Source organism: Nicotiana tabacum, chromosome 8 (genome assembly GCF_000715075.1).
Source record: "Nicotiana tabacum cultivar K326 chromosome 8, ASM71507v2, whole genome shotgun sequence".
Lineage (NCBI taxonomy): Eukaryota > Viridiplantae > Streptophyta > Magnoliopsida > Solanales > Solanaceae > Nicotiana > Nicotiana tabacum.
The window spans coordinates 201663650-201680809 of record NC_134087.1 but is presented as its reverse complement, the minus strand read 5'-3'; the positions used below and the strand labels follow the sequence as shown (position 1 = coordinate 201680809).

The window sequence follows — 17160 nt, the reverse complement described above, 5'->3', positions numbered from 1 at the left end:
TTGTTATTAGCTTTATGATTTTACCTCTTTTTTACACATATAAAATTTATCTTTTACACGTAAAAGATTTAAAAAGGTTATTTTATTAAATTATAAATTATTCAACTTAAGTAGCTGCATATCAACTGTCTAAACTATTACAGTTCCAAAAGAACCGGGTCTTTATAAATAAATACATCTCCAGTACCAAATATAGCGGTAGAGGAGTGAGGTCAGACAACATTCCCGCCATAATCAAGCATTTATTTTCAAAATCTTCCGGAATCTTCTTCAAAACGCTTCTTTCCCAGTTTCGTATCACTATCAGCTCCGTTCAACTTCCTGCAAAAAAATTCAATTACCGATATCGCTAATTCGAGATGGTAAGCATTTCTACACTCTCTAAAACCTAGCTTATCAATCTGTTGTGTTTGCGGCTTTGCTCTAGCGTAAATACTGTAGCTGAGTCTAGTTGTACCCGGTATCGAAATCCTAAAATGAAAATTTCTGTAATAGATGTACTTTTTCTGATCATTTTGTGCTCGGATTAAGGTAATTACCACAGCTTAATATCATTTTTAAACACGTACATGTGACAATTCACGCATTAAAATCAGTTTAGGAAGTGCTTCTGTAGCCTCAATTAGACTGTGACTGCGGCTGCGAGTGTAAATACATTGCTGAATCTAATTTTCACGGTATCAAAATCATAAAATTAAAATTTTGGTAATAGATGTATTTTTTATTTTTGAGAAAGAATAATAGATGTAATTTTCTAATATTTTGTGCTCCGATTGAGGTAATTACCGCAGCTTAACATCATTTTTAAATACACACGCATAGGTGTTTGTATATATGTGTGTATGTGTGTGTGTGTCTACACACACACTTAAATTCAGTGTAGGAAGTGATTTTGTAGCCTCAATTAGTCTGTCTTTGCGGCTTTGTGCAAGTGTAAATACGTTGCAGAATCTGATTTTCATGTTATCGAAATCCTAAATAAAATTCACTGGTTCTGGCAGAACTTTTGTGGTAATAAATGTATTTTATTTTGTTAGAACTTTTTTGTGCTCCGATTAAGTTATGTAACCCTTTTTGCTCTTCGTCTTAACTGAAATATGTTTAGCTGTGTGTGTTTGCGGCTTTCCAAAAGTGTTAATACGTTGCTGAATCTAATTCTCACGGTATCGAAATCCTTAAATGAAATTTACCCGTTCCATCACATTTTTCAGATAATTTGCTGAACGGTAATTGATGTAATTTTTTTGTACACTTTTTTTTCTTCGCTCTGATTAAGGTAAATATCGCAGTTCATCATCATATTGTGAATACACAAACACGTGTTTGTATTTAGGGGTGTGTACACACACACACACACATACTTTCTTGTGTTAGTTTAAGTGTAGGAGGTGCTTCTGTATCCTCAATTTATTTTATTTTTTTTGCGCTCCGACTAAGGTAAACTGTTCAGTTTAACACCATTTTTTAATACACACACATATGTGTTTGTACCTTTGTTTTGATGCATTAGATTCAGCGTGGGAAGTGTGCTTCAGTTGTCTCAATGAGTCAGCTTTCTTCATTATCTGAACCATATAAGATGAGGCTAGTTGTCTTATAATTCAATCTGTCTTGTGCTGCTGATGTTTTGAATTGTAATTGGTGAGGTGGCTGCGTGACTTGTTTCTTTTTTATCCAGTCTTCAACTTTTATGTAATCCTTTTTTTTACTCTTCGTCTTAACTGAAATATGTATGGCTGTGCGTTTGCAGTTCGCACGAGTGTAAATACATCACTGAATCTAATTTTTCACTATATCCGTACCCTGAAATGAGATTTGCAAAATTTTCAGATTTTGTGATGGATCTTTTTCAGGAATAGATGTATTTTATTTTGTTAAACTTTTTTGCGCATTGCAGTTTAACACCATTTCTGAATACAAATATGTGTTTGTATCTATGTGTGTGTGTGTATTACAATTCTTTCACCTTAGATCCAGTGTAGGAGGTGCTTTTGTAGCCTCAATTAGTCTGTTCTCGTCATTATCTGATTCATATAACATGAGGCTTAGTTATCTTATAATTCAATACCTTTCTCGGGCCCCTGATGTTTTGAATCGTAATTATTAGATGGATGTGTGGATTTGTTTCATCTTTAATTTCTTCTTTATTTTTTATGTAATCTGTTTTTTTCCTCTTTTCTTAACTGAAATGTGTATAGCTGTGGCCCCTGGGGCTCAGTTCAAGTGGTAAAGGTTGAGGGACTTGTGACTTTGGTTACACGTTCGAGCCTTGTGCCATGCGAACTAAGCATGGTATTTAAGTGGAGAAGGGTAGAGGGGCAAGTCCATTATCTGCAAGTTTCAAATGGCGCGGTTGGCCCTAAGGTTGGCCCAGACAAATTCTCGGTCATAAAAAAAAAGCAAAAGTATAGTTTTGGTTTCTGCAAGTAATTATTTAAAAAGGAGAAAAAATGTTCCACATTGAGGAACTTTATTATGCCGATGTTGCTCTGTATATAGCTTAAAAATTATATTAATGCCCTTTCACTAATTTCCATGGATGTCATATTTTGGCGTTGGAACATACAAAAGTGCAATCCTGTAAGTCTGGAAGTCTGCTATGAACTCTAAATTATATAACAGCAACTTTGATTGAAATATGTAGCACAGATGCATATGAGTTCTGTGATTTTCAGTATCCAACTACTGATTATTTCTTGTGAACAGTCGAAGAAAAGAGGTCTTTCATTGGATGAGAAACGAGAGAAAATGCTGCAGATCTTTTATGATTCACAAGATTTCTTCCTCGTAAGTATACTAGTCGTAATTTTGGGTTCCAAAAGAAGTGGGGCTTTTTTACTTTTGCTATAAGATCATGCATAATTACAATGGAGATCAATGCCAGTTAATTCAACTAGTGGTTTTAGTATTGGTGCATGTCCCTCGGACACACATACTTGTGGGAAATGACTAATTCCTAAGTTGTATTTGTTTTTTTGCCCAATTTGTGCTACTGATCTTTTCAGAAACCGGTTATATCATGAAATTCGCTATATCTGGAGAAATATAACATCATTCTGACTATTCTTTCTGTAACTATTGTGTGACTTTTCTTTCTGTATCTTTAAAAGCACCACCCTTCTTCTGTGGGTGATAAGCATGCCATGGTGAGAAAAAGCATTTGAAAATCCATTGGTAGTATCTGTAATTTAGTATGTTATGCATGAATATCTAGAGCAGTGACATTACTTAACGGAAAGTAACATAATGGATAATGTATCTACTTTAAGGGCTTTGTTAAAACTTTAGCAGCATTTATGCTATCCAAACTTAGCAGAGGGATCTTTTAGATGTTTTACCAGAGAGCTCAAAAGTTTTGGAATAGCTGAAGGTTCCTGCCTGACGAGGCCTGTGATATTTCAGAACAAGATAGTAATTTGTTAGATAGTTATATAGCGACGGTCACATCTTCTCTTAGTTGTCTTCTCCTGTATAATACTGGAGTTACCTCAATGAACAGACCAGGTCGTCTTGTGGTATCTGTGCTTAATGCATTCAAGAATGAGTCTCAACCTGCCTCACCCACCAAACTCTGTTTAATTATCTAATTTCAACCTGTTATTTCTGACATCTGATTCGGGAACAGCGCGCTTATATCTTCCAGTTACTGCTGGAGCCTGAAGGACAAATCACACTTTATTTATTTATAGTATAATTATTACTGCGTTATGATCTAATTATTACTTAGTACATTTTTCAACTCCTTTGTTATTTCAGCTCAAGGAACTTGAAAAGTTGGGTCCTAAAAAAGGTGTTATCAGCCAGTCAGTGAAAGATGTCATCCAATCTTTGGTGGACGATGACCTTGTGTTTAAAGACAAGATAGGGACCTCTGTGAGTAATATCTGGATTGTGTTATAACAGCATCATTCTTGTAATACTCTGCTACTAAGCATAAAGTTGTTTATCTATGTTTTATGTGCTATAACAGCACCATCCTTTTACCCTCCAGAAGTTTTTTTTCCTTCAAACAGCCTCAATTATGTTAACTGACTTGCGAAATTCCAGGTATACTTTTGGAGCCTGCCAAGTTGTGCTGGGAACCAGGTAAGTGGTTGGATTAATCTTTTGCACATGCTTGTCATCTTCATTTTCAGCTGCTTCATACTTGGTTCTCATTCAACAGCTGAGAAATGTAACTATAAAGCTTGAGACTGATCTCCAGACCAATAAAAAGCGGCATGCTGAACTTGTTGAACAATGCAAGGCTTTGAAAAAGGGACGGGAAGAATCTGTAAGTACACCAACTTCTAGATGGTCCTCTAAGTTAATCTTAACATAATTTTGTATGGATGACTTGAGCTGGTGGACTGTTTCTGCTTTTCACTTCTGTGGCATTACTAGGATGCACGAGAAGAGGCCTTGCATGAGCTGAAAGCTATTGAACAGAAACACAATGAACTTAAGGTTGAGGCACACTTTTTGATATTTTTGGACTTCCGAAATTAATCGTCATACTGGGTTAGCATTTTTATGCTAAAAAACTGAAGTTGGATGATTTTGTTGTTCAGGAAGAGTTGGCGCAGTATGCAGACAATGATCCCGCTACCCTTGAAGCAATGAGTAAGGAACTTTGAGCATCCTTTTAAGGCTTAATATAGTATTTACTGGACAATGGTTTTAATTATTCAGCATTCATTGTGCACGCACCAATGTGCTGTTCTTTATTATGTGGTGTTTCCTGACTTGTGAATTTCTTTTTGACAGAGAAGGCAATTGAAGTTGCCCATTCAGCAGCTAATAGATGGACAGGTTTGGCTATTCATGCATCATCCAGTTATTACCTTGTAACTTCCATTATTGGCTCTCTTTCTTAATGATCATGTGCATTTGCTATACAGATAACATCTTCACTTTGAGACAATGGTGTTCCAATAATTTTCCCCAAGCAAAAGAGCAACTTGATCACCTATACAATGAGGTACAAAGCAAAATCCATAGGAAGAACCATGAGTTTGTTTATACAGGATTGTGAACTGCTGCTAGATCATGCACCAATTGAATATATCAGATGAGGTTAGAGAGTTAAAGATACTTAACCATATTTCAATTCAACTTTGCGACTATGATTCCTCTCCACTTTAAAATACAGAGTATGCCGTGTAACGCCATGAAGCATCTCAAACAATGGAAACTGAATTAGATCAACTCTTTGTACTTTGTAAAAAGGGGTTCTAGTAGGTACTTAGTTATACATTGATATAGCCTTCAAAGCTTTCTATCTCATCCCTCCTGCAAGCCCTTGTGATCCTACACCTGATCCTAGTCCCCTATAATCCCTCTGATTTTTTCTTTGGTTCTTTCACTATTTCTTGTTTGCAGTTTTTGAACTTGACTGAAGATAGGCAATATTGCCTTTGTCCATAGGAATAGTTAGTTTTGGTTGAAAAGAGTTCACTCCCTCCGCTAGTTGAAAGGTTAAGTGCATATTTTCAAAGTTGAAGGGGTTATGTTTACAAATTAGAATTAGGCCAGTAAAGCGCAAAAAAAGAGAAAGAGATGCAAGATTGAAAGAAATCTAAGTGCAGATGCATTGTTTAATAACAAACTTCCCGTACCTTGTGTAATTGGTCTTTTCCTTGTCTTATGACAGGTGGGAATAACAGATGACTTCGACTACTTTGAGTTGCCGGCAGTGGTTCCCCTTCCTGTTACTAATGGTGAACTTTAATTTGGCAGAGAGCCAGTTAGACATATGCTTTCATTATGTTGTTTGACCTTTTGCTATGTTTGTTTTCTCCAGAGGTATATAAGTTGGTTCTTGCTTTAAAAATTTGAATGATGAGAAACAGTACCAAAATCGAATATGCAGACTGATAGCATTTAGTTAGTGCCCATATGTGTGCATTTAATCTGGGCAGCTGAATAGCCATAATATGTATTTGCCTTACGTGCTTTGTGTACTACCCGAGGACAAGGGAATATTTTTTTGCTGTTCAATATAGTATGATAGATGATCCCCATAATGCTTTTAATTTCCTACTAATGCTGCGAAAGAACTGATTGTTTTATCAAGCCATAGATGTGAAAACAGGCTCACATCTGTGACTTTTATTCTGATTGAAACAATGTTTTCTGGTTGAAAGTTTAGCTTCTGAAGTGCATGTACAGAAACTTCTGAGACAGAAAAGATAGTAATACTGTCATAAGGCAAGTCTTTTTTCTGGAAGACGGCAAGGGAAAGGAAAAATAAGGCCGGGAAAAAGATATGGCTTGTGTTCTTTTCTTTCTTTGCGTTAAAAACTGAGGTTATTTTTCTTCTCATTCAATTAAAGAAGTGGCTCGAGAAAATAAAATTAGATGTAGAGCTGTAAAACGAGGATCTGAAATGTAAAGTAGATTCTAAACCCATGTTCATTTAGAATCCAGCTGCACGTTTTGTCGCCTCTAATTGAGGAGTAAACGGTTTTTTGGCTTGTATTGAGACTTGGATCACAAGCTGTGGAGCTTGGGCCACCTTGTATACACCGGACAAATTTTACGGGATACCTGCTATTTTTTACCAGCACAGATATCGGGTAACTTTGTCTATTTGAGACTTCATGTTTCTCAACTCATTTTATTGATTCTTAGTTATATACTATGTATCATTGTCTTTAATTTTTCAGTTGTAATTTTCTTTCCGGTTTAACCATCTAGTATTCTAGTGTATTTATTGACTCATCTAATTCGAATCACATTTAATATACAGACGTTATTTCATTATCACACCAAAGTATTCTTCAATTTTGGAGGCCGAAACGAGTGCTACTGCTTGAATTCAACTCCAGATTTTTGAGATGTGCCCAGTTTGCTGTAACCAAAGAAGCCAACAACGGTTAGATACATGAACGTCAAAAAAGCAACGACCAGTTCCATTTTAAAATTTGAAAAACTAAGGAAACAATGAAGAAAATGGAAAGAATAATAAGACAAGCAATCATGTTTTTCATCTTGGCAACTGGCAAGTGGGGGAAGGAATTTTCATTTATTAGAAGAGGTCCATAATTATTCTATACTATACAACTCAGTACTATCTGTTTTCATAACGTGCAGTGAATATCAACCTTACACGTGTCCCTTAATCAACGGCTAAAAACAGGTAATTTATTATTGAGTCCTCACCAAACAGGGAAGAAATCTAGTTTGACAGGGTGGATACTGAGTGGGGATCCTTTACAATCAAATTTCAAAAAAGGCAAATAGGGATTGAGGACTCCCTCATCTCTGCCTCCCTTTTAAATACCAGTTTTTTTTGGTGTAAACCATAGCTTAGCATTTTTAGAGATAGAAAAAAAAAAGGGTCTCAAGAAAGAAGAAAAATGGAGGTCTTGAGACTCTGTTTAATGGCTATTTTTGGTTTGGTTTTGGCATTGGCTATTCCTTCAATCAATGCTCAAGTCCCTGAGCCTGCTCCTGCCCCTGCAAGTGATGGTAAGCCCTCAATTTTTTCAACCCCACCCCACATATGTGTAATTTGACTATGTTACTCGGACTCTTCAAAAATGTTGTTGGGTGCGTGTTGGATCCTCCAAATTTAATGTATTTTTAGAGGATCCGATACGAATGCTGCATCACTTTTGGAGAGTCTGAGTAGCATAAGTATTTGAGTTTTGATAATGTATGAACAATTCTTGGCTCTAGAAATAGATCTAGGATATATCAGCACTAGTACAACTTCTTAACATACACACGCCTATTTATGTTTTTTCGGTTCAATCATCTGGTATTTGAAGTTAGTTCACCGGCTGGCTAATTCAGATTCACGTCGAGTGGGCACATTAAGGGGCTAAACGCTCCGTACTAGAAGTTCTCCATTTTTAGGTCTAAACTTAGACTTCTAGTTAAAGATGGAGTAATTTCAATCATCCCGTTGAACCCCCTTTCGCCCACCTAGCTCCTCCCTTGCTTGCTGCATCTCTTGATGGTTATTGTGGCCAGTGGCAGAGCCTCATGTAAGGGAGGAATATAATCCCCTTTATCTCAAAATTACACTATGCAATAGGGCAAAATCAATTTTTTTATGTGTATATGGGGCGGAGCTAGAATGCAGAATATGGGTTCGGCTGAACCTAATAACTTTGTTCCAAAATTTATATTTATCTTAAGAAATTCATCTTATATGGATAATGATTAACTTTAGAACCCAGGGACTTAAACGGATTAGAATTCCGAACCCATAAATTTCAAATCTTGGATTCGGCTCTAATAAATATATAAATCATCAAGTAGGAGATACATGTACCATTTTGGCGATCATAATATAATTGTTCTTTTTAAGTCAGGTTGGTAATATTATTTAATGTGGTATTATTGGTTTGCTTTTTGCAGGAGTTGCAATTGACCAAGGTATAGCCTATGTGCTAATGCTGGTTGCTTTGGCCATTACCTACATTATTCATTGAGCAATTTGTATAGCCTCCATTGCGGTTTTTTTTTTTTTTTTAATTTTCTTTTGGTTTTGATGGAGAATGGTAGGCATGATTTGATCATGTATTTCATACTCTTGTATTCTTTTGGAGGTTGGAATTTGCTATTTCTTTCATTCAATGATTAAATTGTAGAAATTCTTTAAATCTTCTTTCTACTTTCCATTATGTATGGTATTGTCTTTTCCATATTAACAACAGTTACAAGTCTCGAATAAGTTGGAGTTGGCTATATGACATCTATTTTTATTGTGTTCGATAGTTGGAGACGCACCAACTCGGGAAAGAATAATGTGTATGCAGATCTTATCCTAATATTACGAAAATAAAAAAAGATGTTTCCTATAAACCTTCGGCTCAAACTCGGGCAGCCAAGTGCCTAGCAAAAAAATTACCGGTGACAGAAGAATACCAAAGATATTTAAGATATTTCTTGCCTCTCTGGGCATTTTACCTACAAAAAATGCTACCAAAGGAAACAAGTATTCAAAAAATTAGGGAATTAGGGGTGTACAAAGGAAACCGAAAAACCGTACTAAACCGATAACCCGAGTCAAACCGAGAAAAAAAAAATCCAACTATGGTTTGGTTTGGTGTTAGAAAAAAAAAACTCCACCATAATTGATTTGGTTTGGTAACTAAAAAAAGTCAAACCGAAACCAAACCAACCCGACATTACATGTATACAAATTTTAAAATATTTTATACATAAAAATAATAATTGTAATGTAATTTATAAATATTTTTAACCTTTTTCATAGTTCTCTATTTTAATGTATTATTTCAAGCTTTGACTTAGAACTTTTGAATGATCAAATATATTTTATAGCCCATAAAAGTTAGTGATTCAAATAAATTCCAAAGCAAAATCAAATCAATAAAAATGCTAACAAAAAAAATTCAATTCAATACTAGGAATGACAATAGTATTGGATATTTATTTTCTTAGTTTTTCATTACTTTAGATAGTGAAAATACATAACTTACTTTTAATATTATTTAGTCATGTAATTAATACTTCGTACTTATTAGTCGTACTTATTTAACATGATTATGACTTATTAATTAGCAATATTTATTTATGCAATTTGTTGACTATTTTAGTATAATCATGACTCATCTCACAATATTTTGTATTATTTTATTGGGTAACATCGTATATGATTTTATCCTACTAGGACCTAAGAATATTAGAGCACAAATTATAAAATTTATGCTATGAAGATTTTGTCGAAAAAAACCCGAAAAACCCGAGAAAACCGAAAAATCCGAGAAAAATCGAGATTGAAAAACCCGACTTGTTGGTTTGGTTAATAGATTTAAAAATCCGAGATAATTAATTTGGTTTGGTAATTGGAAAACCCGAACCAACCCGGTCTATGTACACCCCTGGAAATTATGATCATCACCTCCCATTTCATAGATTTCTAGCAAAATCTTTTTCAAATAGGTAAAAGTTTTTCTCCCTCTCTAACTGTGCTTTTAAAAAACCGACACGATATATTCAAATTGGAGGGGAAATTTTATTTTTAAAGTAAGGTTGGAGACTGAAAATGATTTTCACCCTTTTTAAATGTAGAAATTCAAAATCTATAACGAATAAGTGAATTAGACAGGATTCTTTTGTCATGAAATCGAGAATAAGTGGTGGATCGCGTGGATGATTTTTTACAATTTTCATCGTAAATGTGATATACTTGTACAAATAGAAATGTGGGGAGTCTAGAATTTTAATTAAAAATTTTGCTCGATTTTAAAGAAAAAATGTGAGGGGGTAAAAGATGAAAACTGCCAATGCGGGAGAGTATAAAAATTATGCTAGTCCTTCTTATTGGGATTTGATAGTATGCTCCTAGTTTTATTACAATCATTGTTGATTGCTGATTCAATTCAATAAAACTTTTGTTTTGAGTTTTAAAAAATATATATATATTAAACAACACATTTTGTGGTAACAAACACAGCATTTCATAAATATCCTCTTTAGCAGATATAATATCACTGAGGAAAATTCAAGATAAAAGAGAAAATTGTATGAACATAAGATTTTAATGAGCATGGACCACAAAATACAATGACACAGCATCCAGGGTCGGACCTTAGAGGTGGAGCCAGGATTTTAAGTTTATGGGTTCAGAATTCTAATCGTTAAAAGTTATTGGATTCTAAATTAATCATTTATACATATTTAATGGATTTTGTAAGACAAACACATGGTTCGAATTAAAGTTCTTGGGTTCGACCAAATCCGGTCCCGACACTCTACCTCTGCCACTGGCAGACCTAGTTAATAAGTTACGTGAATAGAGTAACTTCAATAATTTGTCAGTATCCTATATAAAGTATTAAAAAATTTCCTAAATATTTATTAATATTTGACTATGTTGTATATCAATTTGAGGTCTTTGTAAGAATCCATAAACTTCAAATCTTGAATCCGCCTATGACATCAACACTCGGAAAAATTAAAAAATAAAGATAATGACAGAGTAAGCATAAATATTTTTATTAGCATGGACCATAAACTGCAATTGCAAATCTCCATTTTCTGCAAAAACTCTATGTCCAATATGATCCAAAGCAGATATCAAATATATGTGAAAGCAACAGCACTGATCTCTCTTAGTGGGTGTTTGGACATAAGAATTGTAAAATTCAAAAAATAAGTGAATTTTTTTAAAGCGAAAATGATATTTGAAAATTAAAATTGTGTTTGGACATGAATATAATTTTGGGTTGTTTTTGAAGTTTTGTGAGCGACCTGAATGAAAATTTTGAAAAAAAGCTTTTTGGAGTTTTTCAAAATTTTCAAAAAATTTCAAAATTCGGAAATTTTATGGCCAAACACTGATTTCGAAAAAAGTGAAAAAATTCTTATGTCCAAACGGGCTCTTGGTTTTTCAAACAATTTTACTCACTTTTCGCTAATAAGTAACTAAATCATAGAAAGCAACTCCAAATTCTCACCAACTGATAAGCTATAGTTTACCACAGCTAAAACAATAATACATGGTCTAATCTCAAAGAGCCATCTCTGCTTGTAAAGCAGCAAGTTCATCGTCTTCAGCAGCGCGATTTTGAGGAATAGGCCGAGCAGGTTGCTTCCCTGCTGCGACAGCCCCTGTCGCAGCAGAGGCTGCAGTTGCTGGTTGAAGCAACTGCTCTTCCAATTCATCACTTTCCAATTCTTCAAGTTCTGCTTCCAATTCATCCTATAAGGGCAACAAGAGAATTCATCATAAATAAACTAGTTTTATACTAGCTGACAACCTGCCACAACTCTCCTCCTTTATTCAGGCTTGGTACCGGCAAATTTGAGCAAAATAAAAAATATGAGCTTAAATGGAGCGGCAAAGATGAGTTTAAATAAAGTGCAGAATATATAGAGTCCATCATCGTAAGTTAGCTAGTTTTATGTTAGCTGTCACCCTACTACAATCCTCCTTTATTCGGGCTTGGGACAGACAAATTTGAGCAAAACCACCGTCAAAGATAAGCTTAAATGGAGCGACAAAGATGAAATTAAATCCTCTTTTATTTAGGCTTGTATAATTGATACATTCTTTTTATATTTACTTTTATATTTATTTTCTAATATCGGCTTAAATGGAGGGATATAGTCCGTTGATTGGAGGACTAGTTATTTTATTATAAAGAATACAAATAAAGACTGGAGGGGATAATAATAATCAGAGATATGCATGGAACCTCATCAAAGTCAGCTGCTGAACCAATAGGAGTGGTCAAAGCCTCCTGTATTTGCTTTATTTTCTCAGTTTGTTCATTTATTTCGTCCATTGTCTTGTCCACATCATCAATTTTCCTGTAAAACAGATGTATTTTAGGCGCTACAAGTTTATTAACATACTTACCACAGTTAAAAAGAGCAGATAACCTTCAAAAAAGCTTAACCAATCGCAATCAACATGTTATATGTATAAAAAAAGACAATTCAGTGCACAAGGTATTCCGCGTTCACACAGGATTAGGACCACACCCTTTAGTGGCTGCTTCCACGGCTCGAACCCGTGACCTATAAGTTACATGAAGACAACTTTATTGATGCTCAAAAGCAAGCATTAGGGGCAACTTGATGCATGTTATATGTATAAAAAAGGCAGTTCGGTGCATAAGGCATTTCACTTTCACACATAGTTCGGAGAAGGACCGCATACTACTTTTACGGCTCGAACCCAAGACCTATAAGTTACACGAAGATAACTTCACTGTTGCTCCAATGCAAGCATTAGTGGCAACTTGATACATGTTATATGTATAAAAAAGGGCTGCCCGGTAAACAAGATATCTCGCGTTCACGCAGGGTGTGGAGAAGGACCACACGTCCACACCTCTCAAGGGCGCGATGTAGACAACCTACCCTAATGCAAGCATTAGTGTCTGTTTTCACAGCTCGAACCCAAGACCTATAGGTTACACGAAGATAACTTTATTGTTGCTCCAAGGCAAGTATTAGTGGCAACTTGATGCATGTTATATGAATAAAAGAGGGTAGTGTGGTACACAAGATATATTGCGTTCACGCAGGGTGTTGAGAAGGACCACACGTCCACGCCTATTAAGGGCGCGATGTAGACAACCTACCCTAACGCAAGCATTAGTGACTGCTTTCATGGCTTGAACCCGTGATCTATAGGTTACACGAAGATAACTTTAATTTACTGTTACTCCAAGGCAAGCATTAGTGGCAACTTGATGCATGTTATATTAATAAAAAAGGGCAGCTGGTGACATAAGGCATTACAGAATTCGAAGGACCGCACCCCTTAAGGATTTTGAATGTAAACAGCCTACCCTAATGTAACCATTAGTGGTTGCTTTCACGGCTCGAACTCGTGACCCATAGGTTATACGTATATAACTTTATTGTTGCTCCAAGGCAAGCATTAGCGGCAACTTGACGCATGTTATATGTATAAAAAAGGACACGCTGGTGCACAAAGCATCTCGCGCTCACATAGAATCCTGAGAAAGACCACACTCTTAGACAACCTACCCTGATGCAAGCATTAGTGGTTACTTCTACGGCTCGGACCCGTGATCTATAGGTTACACGGGAATAACTTTACTGTTGCTCCAAGACAATCATTAGTGATAACTTGATACATGTTACATGTATCAAGTATAGGAAAACAACAAACAATAAAAAAGAAACAAAGTAAGTTTTGTCACTTACATTGCTTTTTGCATTGCTTTCATTGTAGCGGCTGAGATTCTCAAAGCATCAAGAGTTTCAGTTGTAGCTTTAGCACTTTCTAATATTATCATCTACACATTGAAAATTTGACATGTAATTTATTTATGACAAATATAATTTTTAAGTATCACCATACAAAAAGGTTGATAATAATAAACAAGCAACCTGATCATGAATGCGAAGTTGGGAACTGCCAAGTCTTTCAATTTCCTGCTCATAAAGCTTCTTCCTCTTCAAACATTGAATAGCCGCTACAATAAAAGAACGGTAATTAAACTTCTCTTTAATTCATAAGAAGATGGAGAGCTTTGGAGCAATAGTAAAGTTGTTTCCGTATGATCTATATGTTACGAGTTTGAGCCGTGCAAGCAGTCACTAAGGCTTGCGTTAGGGTACATCACACTTTTTGGGGTGTGGCCCTTCTCCGAACCTTGCATCATGAATGCAAGATGCTTTGTGCACCGAACTACTCTTTTTTTCCTCTTTAGTTTAGAAGAAGGCTGGAATTTCCAGATATGACAAAGCAAGAATGCTTATTGCAGGACTAAAACATTATTTGACATACTTCGAATTTCGAGAGTCAAATTTTTTAATATTGATTGTGAATACAAAAATAGAGTCTTTAAGTTTTTGAAAAAAATATACATACTTAAAAACTACGTTAAAGATACTATAATAAGTCATAATAATTAACAATTCAAAATATTTAAAGGCATATGAAAAAGTCGGAGTCAACGAAAAAACTCGTTTGACTCTCAAAATCCGAACACTGACACATAAATTGGTTCGGAGGGAGTAATAGAACGTTCTTTTAGTTCACAAAAAGACTAGAAATATCCGGAAAAGTCAAAGTCAGGAAAATTCTTATGCTTCCTTATAATGTACAGCAATATGAAAATATGACTACAAGCCATATGTAAAAGCTTAATATAATGAAAATATGACTATATATAAGCAAACAATTCTCAACCATACCTCTCTTATTCTTAGCTTTTGTAAACTCTTTGGCCTTTTCAACCTCCGCAGAAACCTTCTTCAAGAATACTTTCTCTTTCTTCTCGAGATCCTCTAAATGCTAGACAATCAAGAGAAACGAAAACTTCAAATACATGCATTGTCTTAGAAATGATGATTTCTTTAACAGACTAATTTTTCAATCATTACTTTAATATTATCAAAATGACAGCATGACGCACAAAGTATCCTATATTCATGCGGGATCCGAGGAGGAACTGTACCCCGAAAAGTGTAATGTTAGAAGGTCTCCCCAGCGCAACCGTTAGTGGTTGTTTCCTCGAACAGAAATTCTGACCATCACAAGAACAAGTACTACACTTTCGTCCAAAATTCACCAGTAGTGACGAATCCAGTAATTTTGCAAATAGCATTCAAGGTTTAATATATATATATATATATATATATATATATATATATATATATATATATATATATATATATATATATATATATATATAAAATAATTTTTGACACTTAAGCTAAGTTGCTCCGACATAGCAGTTTAGGTGCCGCATCCGTGTCGACACAACACTAGTATGGGTGTGAGTATGGGATCCGTACCGGATCTGGTCAAACAATTTTGGTTACTTTAACCATGATGGACGGAAAAATTCGAGATGAGATACAATTTGATTCCCGAACCGAAATAGGATAAATTTGAAGAAAATAACATACCTTCTAGGAAATCAATCCTTTACTTATCTACAACTTGAGAATAAAGAAAAGAAATCCACACTTTATAAGCTATACGTAAGTATTCCACAAAATTTATCATAATTAGAGATTTTTTTTTTATATTTTTAAATTATTTTTAGCCGGATCCCTACACCTGTATCCGTACTAAGATCCATATCCCCGAAATCTTAGAATTTACATCTCGAAGGATCTGACCTCTAGATCTGCACCCGTGTCGGACACCGCACCCGTGTCCGAGCAACTTATGATCTATATATAGTATAATTTTCTATATACTCAATGTAATTTTCCGATGAAGAGTGATCCACTGAACACCTTTCACTCTACGTGGCTACGCCACTGTGACCACCAGTGATCTCAAAATTAAAATCTTCCTTTCACTAAATCAACATCATTATACTTTAAAAGAAACCAAACAAAGTAAGTCAAATTAGCAACTGTTATAATTTAGAATAAATGACTAATCGCATACATGAATTTCAAACACAGCACTATCAATTACATGATGATGTGTACCTCATTTAACTTTTCAAGAGTTGCAAGAATATTTGGTTCCTCCTTGGGTTTCCCAAGTAACCTAAACATCTTCCCAAATACAATGCAATACTAACGCCTTCTTTATTCCTGTGATGAAACCAACAAAAAAGGTAAACAAACTTTTATGAATAAAACATCCAAGAAAAAAGATTTTCTAATCGAAAACAAAATTTCAGAGATAGCATAAACCAAGGGGTATAAGATATGCGTATACACTATTTTTCTCAGACTCCATTTAGATAAACTTAATGTTTTTTCGGTATTCAATCAGATATTAGGATCTACTCCTACGTATATACTGCACATGCAAGAATTTCTTTCCAACAACAACAACAAATCCAGTGCGGTCCCATTTGTTCTCGAAAGGATAAAGTGTATGCAGACCTTATTCCTACCTTATCTACCACTAGATTTTCTTTTCTATTTTTTTTTCTTTTTCAATGCAAGATTTTCTTTTCAACATGCACAAGGTTCAACATGTTCACCTTGATGAACAAAATTATTCTATACTTTATCGGTGGGAGATACAGTGATGCGTGGAATTAGTCTAGGTGCGGGCAAGCTGATAAAAAAAGGCACCCCAGTTCACAAAGCCTGCATTCATGCAGGGTCCGAAGAAGGGTCGCACCGCAAAGGGTGTGATAAGCCTATCCTAATGCTTGACCGCTTCCACGACTCAAATCCGACAACTTTATCGTTTCATCACGGCTCGAATACGTGACCACCACTGCATGTACACTTTGATGGACAGAATTATTGGTGCGTGCAAACTCACTTCAACACCACAATTATTTAAAAAAAAAATCAACATGCACATGTACCTAGAAGTACGGAGTTAACCAACCTGCTATATATATGCCGATTCCTTTATGCCTATCGATCGCTCTAAGTTTGAATTATGCTTTTTCATTTACAATGGGAAAATAAAAGACTAAAGAAAGAATAACGTAGAACTAATTGGGAATTAAACGAGAAAGCTAGAGGACGGCAACCCTAAAACTTTCTTACGTTATGTTATTATAACTTTATCTCCTTTTTCTATATTCTTATCGATTAAGAATAGATTCCTAAGTAGGCTTTAACTTGTTTTCTATGAATATTTAAGTTAACTAAGTTGGGCATCAACATTAAACTAACCCTTTCATATTATCCCTTCGGATTCAGAGTGTCAACAAATTTTATTTGAGTATATTTTTATTAGAAATTTATATTTAAGAAATTTGTGACTTCAATTTTTGAATATGCAAA

The 17160-nt window shown here is 34.9% G+C and overlaps 2 protein-coding genes and 1 long non-coding RNA gene across 4 annotated transcripts; 2 read left to right on the top strand and 1 right to left on the bottom strand.

Moving 5' to 3' along the window:
• The first annotated feature begins 200 nt into the window (after positions 1 to 200).
• Positions 201 to 5986, top strand: LOC107822328 (meiotic nuclear division protein 1 homolog). Of its 2 annotated transcripts, none has more exons than XM_016648857.2 (10): positions 201 to 362; positions 2707 to 2787; positions 3757 to 3873; positions 4048 to 4086; positions 4166 to 4273; positions 4384 to 4446; positions 4551 to 4602; positions 4747 to 4791; positions 4881 to 4960; positions 5633 to 5986. In XM_016648857.2, the coding sequence occupies exons 1-10, from the start codon at positions 360 to 362 to the stop codon at positions 5708 to 5710; spliced, it is 666 nt and encodes a 221-aa protein (XP_016504343.1). In that variant the 5' UTR covers positions 201 to 359; the 3' UTR covers positions 5711 to 5986. The 2 variants fall into 2 exon arrangements, with proteins under 2 accessions (XP_016504343.1, XP_016504344.1); XM_016648858.2 differs by having other exon boundaries at positions 4881 to 5055; positions 5633 to 5768.
• Positions 5987 to 7278: 1292 nt separating this feature from the next.
• On the top strand, positions 7279 to 8594 carry LOC107822329 (uncharacterized). The gene is made up of 2 exons (XR_001656334.2): positions 7279 to 7452; positions 8350 to 8594. It is a non-coding gene; the product is annotated as an uncharacterized LOC107822329 (long non-coding RNA).
• A 2386-nt stretch (positions 8595 to 10980) lies between these two features.
• LOC107822330 (vacuolar protein sorting-associated protein 32 homolog 2-like) lies at positions 10981 to 16912 on the bottom strand. Its single transcript, XM_016648860.2, has 7 exons — positions 16757 to 16912; positions 15892 to 15999; positions 14638 to 14737; positions 13828 to 13913; positions 13642 to 13733; positions 12156 to 12270; positions 10981 to 11659 (listed from the first exon to the last, which is right to left on the bottom strand). Exons 2-7 carry the CDS (start codon positions 15958 to 15960, stop codon positions 11468 to 11470), a joined length of 654 nt encoding a protein of 217 aa, XP_016504346.1. The 5' UTR covers positions 15961 to 15999; positions 16757 to 16912; the 3' UTR covers positions 10981 to 11467.
• Positions 16913 to 17160: the final 248 nt, after the last annotated feature.

What these genes read in the sequence shown, in the direction of transcription:
- LOC107822330 (XM_016648860.2), bottom strand. Translation starts at nt 15,960, where the DNA reads ATGTTTAGGTTACTTGGGAAACCCAAGGAGGAACCAAATATTCTTGCA. An exon ending in CTCTTGAAAAGTTAAATGAG is followed by an intron (nt 14,738 to 15,891) that starts GTACACATCATC and finishes TTGATTGTCTAG; the next exon opens with CATTTAGAGGATCTCGAGAA. An exon ending in CAGCAGCTGACTTTGATGAG is followed by an intron (nt 11,660 to 12,155) that starts GTTCCATGCATA and finishes TTGCCCTTATAG; the next exon opens with GATGAATTGGAAGCAGAACT.
- LOC107822328 (XM_016648857.2), top strand. An exon ending in AAAAGGGACGGGAAGAATCT is followed by an intron (nt 4,274 to 4,383) that starts GTAAGTACACCA and finishes TGGCATTACTAG; the next exon opens with GATGCACGAGAAGAGGCCTT. An exon ending in AGCAGCTAATAGATGGACAG is followed by an intron (nt 4,792 to 4,880) that starts GTTTGGCTATTC and finishes TTTGCTATACAG; the next exon opens with ATAACATCTTCACTTTGAGA.